We start from the raw sequence: 11,399 nt of genomic DNA on the forward strand, positions 1-11,399 counted from the left end.
CTCAATTTTCTACTCATTATTATTATAAATGGGACTCTTCTATAACATGACTTGAAATAGGGAGTCCCAATTCCCTTAGTTGCAGTTTCATTACTCGTTCATCAGTAGCTCCAAGAACTTGAAGCATCTAGCTGTACTGCTTCCATGATGAAAGAACTAATGCTGAATAAGCACTGCCCTTTTTTTTCTGTAAGGTACCAATATTTTAGAGACAAAACATTAGTAATTCAAGTGCCTTTCACTAATCTCAAGATGAGAGAATGAAGACAGCCTACAGGTGCAGCATGATGACCACTGCAATAATTCTGTTCCTCCATAAATTCGACACAATTCGGTCATCCTGTAATGAGGCTGAAGTAATCATCTTTTGTACCTGGGCATATTTTGTACCTTGAAAATTAAAAAAATCTACAAAGAAACCAAAACCCAGATAACATTTTGAAAGGAGCAGGCCACTGAAGTTGTATAAAAACAAAAACTTTGAAAGTGTGGAGACAAAACTGCAATCTAAGAGAAGAAAACCAAGGAAGTTTGGTTGACTGCTTTGTATTAAATTACAGACTGCTCTTTGATCACAATGTTCAAAAATCTTTAGGAGTAAAGTGCTTTACCATTGACTCGCAAATGTACAACTCATACAGAACTGATGTTACTAAACCCAACAGGAATGCCTGTTTAGCATGGGATTAAAACACTGTAAACACTGAAATATTTTGAGGTTTTCTTTTTTTTTTTTTAAGGGGGGGCAGGGTAGGAGGGGTATAAAGATAGAAATCACCCATGAATCACGAATATAACACCTGAACAACATATAATAAACATGTTACCCTGCTTCTTGATCTCCTCTTTCCTCCAATTAGCTTCATAAATCGATTGTACTGCTCTTCTTGATTTGAGAGGTCCCTAATTTTTCTGATTTCTTCTTCTCTCTTTCTTCTCTCCTCCTCTTCTTCTTGTTTCCTCTGGTCTTCCTCTTTCTGACGCCTGTCTTGTTCCTTTTGCTGCTGCATCTTCTTTGATGTCTTTGTCTGTTGTTTCCTCAAAGCTTGCTTGGCTTTAAATAAAAAAAAGTTATAGACTCCACCTTACCTAAATGGTTCCCCCTAATCTTTCATGTAACATACTATGTTTTTTATTTCAGAGGTCATGCTATTGGTAGCCATTTCAACAACATTAAACTTATTACCTGTAGCACTAGTTTTTTTTGTTGAATGCGCTTTTGTACTGGCTTTGACTTTCTGTGTTACACTTTTCATTTTTGTTAATTTTTCCTTGCTTTCCTTCATCACCTGTTGTTCCTTTTGCTGCCATTTTTTACTAGCAGACTGAAGTGCAAGAAGCCTAAGTTGCAATTCAGACATCTCCTCCTCATCATCAAGCAGCTTCTTGAGAAGAAAAAGAGAAAGGATAAGACAAATAGTCAAAAAACATCATTTAATAACTAAATCTTTTCTGAAAAATTCTTTTGAGTCTGTCCCAAAATTTCTACCAGGAGAAAGCTTAAAAATACTACTGTGCTGGTAAGTGTCATTCCTTAAGAATGGACTGTTTCTGATACTGAAACATTTCTGGACTACAGTTTGGAAAAAGCCAATTATGCCTCATCTACAGAGGAATACTTTCTTACCTTTTCAGATGTAACATCTGAACTACTAAGCTTTCGCGCTGATGTTTGTTCTTTGTCTTCTGCACCTTCCAAAAGAAGAATACCATATTTTTGAGCAAGATGTTTCTCATGAGACAGAGCTACATGTAAGTGACGTGTGGAATTTAATCCATACAAACATATCTTATCAGTATCATTGGTACATAGCATAAAAAAGAATAGCAGTTGTAGGTATAAAAGCACATTAACAAATATCAATATAAACTTGGCATGTCTGACGAAATCCACATCATCACGTTGCCATAAGCCTAAGGCAAGATTTTTCATTTTTTAGTAATTCTCCGTCTTAAGGTTGACACGTCCTTCCCCGAGAAGCAGAGAAAAACAGATTTGGAAACAAGGGGAAAAGATGACTTCTTGCCATCTGTTTTATGCTACCATCTCGTATCAGCTGCTGTCCTAAGCATCTCAAATTCCACTAACAGCTATTTTGAGTAACTGGTCAGTCTTTTGCAGAATTAAATATAAAGCCCAAAAGCTGCAGTAAGAATACACTTGCTCCACTTCATGCCAAAGGAAAATAGAAAAGAGCTACTCTATGGAAATGAATAATAAATAGTAATGCTTTCCTGATAAACATTAAGATGTTCACATATTAATCTGACTGCCCAAAAGCCATACATCCACTTGGTTATTACATAGTGTATATATATACATTAACATATTTTATACAGAGCATACATAGTGCTGTTTTATATAATTTAATCACTATAGCTAATAGCTTTTAATATAATTGATAGCAAAATTATATTTATGTATAACTATATATATGGTTATACGCATCAGAGGAAGGAAATAAACATTTAGAGAAGCTTGGAGATCTTTTCCTATATTCACCTTTCTTCAAAGAGAGATTCCTTCCCACAATTCAAATTGGTAGAAAATAAGTTTGCACTCTGTACAGCTTTTATACTTCCTAGCATTTTATGAAAAGCCACATTCAAAAAGGCATCATTTAAAATATATCAAGACCTTATACCTAAATATAAGTGGTATGTAGCAAATTATGGTCTTCCTACTTGCATATGCATGCATTGTTTAAAAACACACATACAAGAGAAAGAAAAATAGTATCTAATAACCATATGTATTCTAAAAGAAAATTCCAAAGTGTTAGTACACTAAGCAAAGATCCTCACCATTCAACCCACCGGATGGAAGCAGGGAGACACAGATGGTATAGTAGTTTGTGATGCATACAGAAACATACTACACAACTAAAATGCTCTTTCAAACCAGAAGGGGACAACACAGGCAGAACAGACTAACGGATAAAAAGGGAAGGAAAGCAGGGAATACTGTAAAGGCTCTGTCAAAGCAGAGAATTAATTCTGGAGACACAAACTTCTCTCAGTTTTAAGAGAAATTCTTCACCTTGAACAGGTCTGGAGAACATCCAGTACACCCCTTAGAAAGAAATATAATTGGAAAAACAAATGTAGCTAATTTTCTAATATATACATAATCAAGTCATATACATTCACTTGATACACGTGAATCTGCAATAACTGACATCAGTTGGGGGTTTGCTACTTCAGAAGCCTGTATTACATTGTCACAAACAGTCACTCTCATACATAATCTGTGTGCTTTCAGATCACTTTTGCGTCATACATTGAGTGGTGTGCAAAAATTAAGATGCTTTTAATGTGCATGCTATAGCATCTATTTTCACTACCATATGAACTGTATTTTGAAATTCAGTGCTTCTCAGTTTTGAAATTGGATATTTTTTGAGAATGTTTTGCTTTTTAAACAGCTCTTTTACTGCTGCCTTGCTGTGTACACTTCCTGCAGACTACTGGGTTCTTCTTCTGAAGATCTGCTGTTTTTCCTCATGTCTCCCATTAAAAACTAAATTACATCTTAAATAATACCCGAACCCTTCCCCCCCCCTTTTTTTTTTATATTAACATGAAAGACACAAGGAGAGGAAAAAATACCTAGAATGAGGTGGTTTGACTATTAATTATCAGTTTTCTCTTTCAGTTTCTTTACAGGCTGTCTTCTAAATTTTCCTACTAATTACTCACCTGTGCTCTTACTCCATTTATTTACTACTTTGTCTCTTCCCACTCAAATTGATAGTTTACACACATTGAGGGAGTGCCTGCAATTATCACTTGTCATCTTATGTTAGCTGATTTGTCAATCACAGCAAACACTTATTAGAACTAAATGAAGCCTCAGAATAAGAAGTTTAAGCCTTATTTTGCTACAGACTTAAAAGTAAGCTTAAGGACTTTCACTATAGGTCAGCTGGACACAGTAACTTGTTTCTCACTAACTGGTTTATGCATCTGAGCAATTACCCTCTTTGGCCTGCAGTCCAGAAGTACCTAGGCAAGACATTCTACCCTTCGGCTACATTTCTCGTACAAACCCTTTCTATTTCTGGTCCATGATTTCTTCACTATTCATGAATACCCATTATGACCCAATTAATTCTTGTGATCTCATACAGGCTTGTTACACTGAAGACGACATGTAACAAAGCTGAAATGCAGAAAAAGATGTCTCCAAATGTCATCTTTTCAGCTAAAAAAATAACTACATTTTGCTTCTGCAAAAAAGAACAAGGCAACACCAGAAGGAAAACTTTAAGTGATAGCCAATGATTTCTGCTGTGAACAGCAATTAAAACCTTGAAGTCTTTTCCTCATGCTTTTTGCCAAACTATCAGTTAGTCTAAGCAAACACATTTAAAAAAAGAAATAAGTCAAAAAAACATGCTTCCAAGCACATTTGTGTATTTCAAGGAATTACATAAACCAGGAATTAAGTACATTAAATCTATAACTTAAAATGTTTAACATTAATTAAAATACTAATTTTAATTAAAGATTTCCCCAACATCTAATGGCATAGATAAGAGAACTTTACAAGCTAAAACAACTTTACAAGTATTTACCTTGGCCAGATTCTGTGACATCAGATTTTTGTGATGATTGTTTCGTTCCTTCTTTGCCTTTTTTTAATCTGCTCCTCTCAGCTGGAGTAGGCAGTTTTTGTCTGAGAGGTTTCAGTTCAAATGCCTGAAAGGCTATAACCGGATTTTTCTCCTCAGGAGATACTTCTTTTATAGCATCTGTTGTAATACTGTTATTTTCTACAGTTATTTGGTCCTCAGTGTCCACCGTTTTATCATCATCTTGTTGTTCACTTTCTTCCCTGTTGCTCAAAGCCAGTCTTTCATCTTTATTAATGTATTCAAGCTCTAATTGTATCTGCTTATACTTCAAGAGCAGATCCTCAAAACTTTCTTCCACAGAGTTTTCACTTTTAGAAGAGTAGTTCTGCTTTCTAGATGGGGACCTTCCAAAAGTTTTGGCTGAATTACTGGTCAAGGAAAACTAAAACAAGAACATGGATAACCTTAAAACGGTGGCAATATTACCACGGAAAACTAAATTGTGACACATGGAACTTAAGATCGCTTTCACATACCTTCATTTTACCTTAAGGCTAGCTTGAAAAATATCCCTTATAAATACAAGCAGCATGCAAAAGATGTAGCCATTATTATACATTGACAGCTTAAATAAACATTTTCTCAAACCAACAACTTAAAATATCCTACTCATGACAAGAATTTCAAATTGCTGAGATGTCTTGTCTCTTGCTCACACCATCCTCCCAGAATAACAGCTCTAACGCTGAGAAGGTTCCCTATCACAAAGGGTAAATCAGATTTCCAGAGTTCGTAACTCAAGTATTGACTCCCCGACTGACATTCTGAAAAAGACAAGTTAAATTCATTCTCACTCATTTTACTCTTTCATAAAAAGCTAAGTCTAGCCACAACACAATTACACACTGCAGTAATCGTAGCTCAACAAACAAGGTAAGGCACTGAATAAACAACTGAAGGGAATAATAATAATAAAAAAAAAAATATGGCTAAAGACTTGCAATCAAAACACTCAAAAAACGCTAAGAGAGGATTGGGAATTACTAATTACTCAGAAAAAGTTGTCTATGCATGCCCAAGGGATACATTTTCCTGACAACATGTTGTCCAAGGCAGGCAATGGAAATATTATTAGGCAACTGTATCCAGAATAAAAGTTCTCACTATTAGAGGTTCACTTTCTCAAATTACTTTAACCTGAGACTTGAAAAGCTAAACTATCCTGTAAAATAATCATGCTCAGGGGTAAATCTTTTAGGATATCAAGTCAGGTTTGACTCATTTGACTTTCAGTATCAACCCCGCTGTGATAACAGCTGACTCACACCCAGTTATGTGAAATGCTTTTTCATCAGCGTCATCTCCTAAAACAATAAACAGAGTAAAACTGAAAGCTAAAATAGGTGTCTTCTGAATGCAGACATACTGAATCCCAAGTCTATTTATCTTCTGCTCGCATCATGCAGCAACTTGGATGTTTCGATATGTTAACTTCTAACATAAATATGAAGAATCTTGGTATGTATCCTATAAAAACTACTTCTGTAATATCAAAAAATGTTTTGCTATACAATGCTTTCTTAAGCTTCAGCACAAAGAGCAGAAACTAGTAAACTACATAAAATCCGGAAGACAATCAAACAATCTATAAATATGCTGAAAATATTAAGAGCTGTGTGCAGTATAACACCAAATTATGTAGTAAGCATATGTGCCAAATTCACTTCCAACACATTTCTACTTCCAAAAAGACAACTGTATTAGTGATTCTGTGAGTCACAGGAACATCTGAAGCTAATTAAGTGATTTAACATCATTTATAAAAATAGGTCTAACTATTATTTGGTATTGAAATACTTCAATAGCTTCTGGAGTCATCTACATTTGGGTAACAAGATAAAGCTTCGAGATGTTTTCTGTGCTCAGGATAACGCAATTGGTAGAGCTCCCACAATGGCATTAATCAGAAATTCTGTCTCACATATGTATAAGGGTTTTTTTGTATGTTGTTCCACACACAGAATGTAAGACTACAAGGCATGCTATGAAAGGCAGACAGGCACATATTCATTAAAACACAGCTACTCTTCAATCAACGCGATCACCCTACAGCCAAAAAAAAAAAAGAGACCAATTAAATAAACTGTGGGGTTAGAAATGAAGAAAAACGTACACTGTGAAGAGTTCAGAATTCAATGGAAACAGAAAGTCACATTTTGGTCCCATATTTCAGACTCAAAATTCCACAATTGTCTATGCAAGAATTTCTGCACAATGACTATCCAACAGCTTCATGTTACAATTGCTAAGAATTAAAAAGAAAAAAGCCTATTAAAGGCTAATACCCAAAGAAAAGTAACAAGAATTCTTGAAGTGCTCCACCATGTCATTTACTCCATTTACACATACACTTCTACAAAGCACTGTGCAAAGTACTAATTCTAAGGACAAAGAAAAAAAGAAAATAAAGACATATCTTTCTCAGCAGAGACTTAAAACATTTCACTTTGCTGGGGGAATTCCAAATACCACTCCAGGCCACAAGCCTCCTTGTACCAGTTGATTTGAAAGTCTCTTCTGAAGTCACAGGCCCATGAACTACACCCCTAGGCCCATGATATTAATATTAGCAACACAGAGGTACCTTAATATTTAGGAGTACTGTCATATAGACTCCTTTAAGTGGCACAGACATGAAAAATACAGTAAAGAACTTAAAGAAGGACCATGATTTTCTCTCACTGTAACTAAGATTCACAAACAACTGAACATCACTTATTAAAATGCAAACAGTATTAGAACCTTCCCTATCATGTTTAAACAGAGGAGTGCATCTTAAATACCCCGGGGGGGGGGAGCTGACTTCCTCATTTTCTGCTTTTGGTTTTGTGGGAAAAATAAGGGAAGGGTGGCAAGGAGGATTATAAACAGTGATGTGACCTGCAGCTGAAGTGTAAAAAAACACATATATCACACTAATCATTGCTGAGTCTTGTACGCTTGACAAGTAAAACATCTGTGTTTAGATAACACAGGCCTGTGACAGACTTAAAGGCACCCTACTAAACATGCTTGGGATTCCTGTCCTACTGCGGGAAAGATCAAAGCACAGTGGTAACTACACCTGTGTGAATCCCTGCTATATAGGCAAAAGCAGCAGGTTCAAAAATTCTCTAGCAAGGATCAAGCTTCACAGTGCCTGCATTCCCACTTGTGTGCCCCTGCCCGGGTGCTGCTTCAGAGATCCCCCAGTTAGCAAGGTTAATGAAAATAAATTTACTCTTTGCACTTAATCCATGGTTTTGTGGTTGTTCCCACGTCCTGACTATGTTGGCTCACACAGTTTGAAAATAGAATTATCGGTTTCTGAACGTTCTTTTAATTAAAAGAGAGAAGGAGCCTGCATCAGTAATAAGAAGCACTGCAAGGTCTGTTTGGGATGATCAACACAGTTTTGCCCTGCAAATTACTCATTACACAGAAAATAACCATTTTCTGGTACTCAGAGCAACACTGCAAATTAAAAGACTTAAAAATTTATTTTCAGCACTAGAACTGTCCTACTGTGTAACCTTGGACAAATCACATCTTCACTCACTGCATCTCAGTATAAGATCCTTGAAAGAAGAGTTCTTTGAAGACTTCAGTAATGCTGTACCTTTACCAGATGACATTAAATAAAAGCATCTCTTTATCACCAGTTCACATATTCCATCCGCAATTAATAAAAAAATAACTAATGACACGGATAAATAATCTTGTATCTAACACAAGGATCCAATGAGTAGCTTTCAAAGCCTTAAGTCCTGGCACAAGTAGAAAAATTCCTGTTCCCGGGATCAACCAGCAGAGTCATGCAAAAAACACACATCCTTTGACTATTGGTACAGAGGACAATAAAACACTAAGATCCTGAAGAATAGGTTTTAACCATTAGTTCTCTTGCTCAGAGTTTTTTTTTGCACTTGTCTACATTTTCAGTTAGGCAACAATGCAGTTACATCAAGTTTCAGTACCAGGCTGCACCTAAGTTATGCTGGGCATCAGTTGTTTGGGGTTTTTTTTGTTTGTTTGTTTGTTTTCCAACAGCAAACCTGGAAAATGAGAGGAGCTTTTTCCATCACTTCTGCAGTTTCTACTCCTAAAAGGAAGAAATATTAGAACTCTATTAAAAGGTCACCTAACCAACTCTAAGATCAATCAGTGGAGAACATCCTTATGAGGAATGCTGGGTATAGCTTCATAGAGAAATAAAGCTTTCCTGTGTTACCCAACTCCCCTAAAAACCACATTCTGTGCATACAGTCCCAGTTCAACTTAGGTTTAAAGTCAGCTTTAGCTATGTGGAACAGCCTCTGAAAGACTGGAAGCAAAAGTGAAAAAACAGTGGATCCTTCATTGCCCAATAAGGGAAATTAACAAGCTTAAGGGTTTTAGCTTTACAACCGTGACACTTTAATTATATACATTAAAACTGCCGCACCAAAGACTGACCCCGCTTCACAATACTCGCACTTCGGGCTAGAAAATCAGCCACCTGGGATCCAAGCGACTAAGGCTTTGTTTCAAGCTACGTTTTTTCTTTTTTCCTACACGGGACCGATCGGCCGGCTTGCAAGCCAGGTCACGGCAGTAATCCGGCTTGCCAGCAGCCTCTCCTTGACAAGCAGAGCCCACTGTTCCGGCCAAGCCCTGGGACGGGAAAGGGAGCTTCCCTCTCCGTTAGCCCTACGGGAGGGAAAAGCGTCCCTTCCCAGGGCTTTCGGCCACGTAACGCAGCACTGACACACCCAGGCCCACCCCCGCAGCCCGGCCTCCCCGCCTCCGCTCCGTCTCAAGGATACATTTTCGAGGCGAGGGCTCCCTCCAGCCCTGGCTGCTACTGAATCCGGCACCGCCTCCCCCTCCGGGCGGCCTCCCCGGAGGGTTGCCTCCCCGATCGCCGCCGCCTCGGCTCCTACCCCAGCGCCATCCGCCCCTGTAGGGTCGGCCTCGGAAGCGGAATCGGTCCAGCGCATTGTGGCTGCGCTCCCAGAAGGAGAGCCGGGGGCCCGTCTCGGAGTGCGAGCCCGACGGCATCCGCGGCGCCGGCATGGGCGGCGGATGGGAGCGGAACGAGTCCTTGGGCCGATACCCGCCGTGGCCGTGCAGGTGCCCCATCTCCGGCGGGGGCTGGTGCCGCGAGCGGGGGAAGCGCCGACCAGAGGAGGAGAGGGAGACGTCCCCGCGGAGGCCGGGAGGCGGCCTGCGCCTCGAGTAGGGCCTACTACTGACGAGGCCGCCGCCGCCGGGCTCGGAGCCACCGCCACCGCCGCCATAGGGCCTGAAGCTGTTGTTGTCATCGTCGCTGATTTCGCCGTCCTCCAGCTCCCCTTCTTCCTTCGGGGAGAGCCCGCTAGGATCCAAAGCCGCCTCCGCGGGCGCGGCCACCGCCGCCTCCGCGGCCGCCATGGGGCACAGGCCAACGGTCTCGGCCAGGCAGTGCCGCTCGGGCGGTTTCGTTTCCTGCGCAGGGCGGCCCCGCGCCCCGCCTCGCCCCGCCCTGCTTCGCTCCGCTCCGCCCCGCCCCGCGCGGACTCTCGCGAGACCACGCCCCGTCCTCGCTGCCCGGGAGGTGGGGCGCGGAGCATCCCGGGTAATGTAGTTCGCAGCGAGGGTGAGGCCATGTAAGGTGAGGGGGGCGGGGAAAGCCGGTGGCTCAGCCTATAGCGGGACGGTGGCGGGGGGCGGGCTCCAATCGGGGTTCGACCCCGCCATGTTGATAAAGGAGGCGAGTGGAAAGGCCGCCATCTTGTTGAAGGGAGGCGAGCTGCGTGGAGAAGCAGCGTAGTGAGGCGGTGCTGAGCGGCAGAGTGGCGGGGGGCTGCGCTGCTCTCTACCACAACAGTGTCAATGGCAGCTTCCCTTAGCACTGTCTGGGGCAGCGCCAACCGCGGCGCTTCTGGGGCACAGGTCCTTTTGGGCACTCATGTAGGTGCTCATTCCCCTGAGCCGCAGACCCTTTCTCCATCGGTGGCGCCTGTGTCCTGCCGCCCCCCAAAAGGTCCACAGGCTTCTAAAGAAGGAAAAGCAGCGGGTGTCCTGGCAGCGTCCAGCACCCTGGTAGGCATCGTTAACCTGCCAGCTGCCTCTCAGTGGCTAAACTGGCTTAAAATTTTTAAGAGGGAGGTTGTGGCAAAGCCTTCCCGACCTGTAATAGCTTTAAAATTCAGATTGACCCCAATGGCTTTTGTGACAGGAGTGAAAAGTAAGCATTGGAGAGGATAAAGCTATTACATACACTCCTGAAATAATTTGTTTTATTTTCACTTCATTTTGAGTGTTCTGGTGCTACCTCATTGTTCAGGGACTCGGCCTCCTACCAGGGTGTTGTCAGGCAAGCAGTGATGGCTTTCTTGGGTAGAAGAACCCTTATTTTAAATAAAGCCTTTCAGCCTTTCTAAGTCAAATTGGCGTCTCCTGGAAAACTCAGAAAACTTGACGTTTAAAACTCCTAGCACAGTCCCTGAGAGTTTCTTTGCGATGATCGTGCATGCCAAATGTCGTTGCAGACTTGGCATGGTTCTAATACTTGGAGAAAGACTGCTGCTTTTGGGGGCTTTTCCTGAGGGTGATGAATAATGCGCTACGAAAGCACAAGTGCCAAAAATAATATTCAGTATCATGTTACTATTTTTCATCGTTGCCTTTCTCTCTAGGTTTTCTTTAGATCCAACAAGAATAGGGGAATAAATAATGCATATGCTTTGTAAAGTCCAAAACATTGTGCCAAACAAACTTACTTTTCTTCATTCAAAATACTTTGCATCCTCTTGTTTTTAT

The 11,399-nt window shown here is 40.8% G+C and overlaps 1 protein-coding gene across 3 annotated transcripts in view; it reads right to left on the reverse strand.

Annotated features, from left to right (window-relative positions):
* The window catches only part of ZFC3H1 (zinc finger C3H1-type containing), a 42,571-nt gene extending 32,486 nt beyond the window's left edge, over positions 1 to 10,085 (reverse strand). For 2 of the 3 annotated variants that reach the window (XR_014269302.1, XM_082485085.1), the window contains exons 1-5: positions 9,422 to 10,085; positions 4,578 to 4,997; positions 1,628 to 1,692; positions 1,187 to 1,385; positions 828 to 1,054 (exon numbers count right to left, since the gene is read on the reverse strand). Coding sequence is in view for 2 of the 3 variants with exons in the window: in XM_082485085.1 (XP_082341211.1) it covers positions 828 to 1,054; positions 1,187 to 1,385; positions 1,628 to 1,692; positions 4,578 to 4,997; positions 9,422 to 10,028 (1,518 nt within the window). In the remaining variant the exon portion in view is untranslated. The remainder of the gene's footprint in view (positions 1 to 827; positions 1,055 to 1,186; positions 1,386 to 1,627; positions 1,693 to 4,577; positions 4,998 to 9,421) is intronic. The other variant, XM_082485086.1, reaches the window with a different exon arrangement.
* Positions 10,086 to 11,399: the final 1,314 nt, after the last annotated feature.

Source organism: Vanellus vanellus (assembly GCF_965231255.1).
Source record: "Vanellus vanellus genome assembly, chromosome: 1".
In the NCBI taxonomy this organism is placed as follows: domain Eukaryota; kingdom Metazoa; phylum Chordata; class Aves; order Charadriiformes; family Charadriidae; genus Vanellus; species Vanellus vanellus.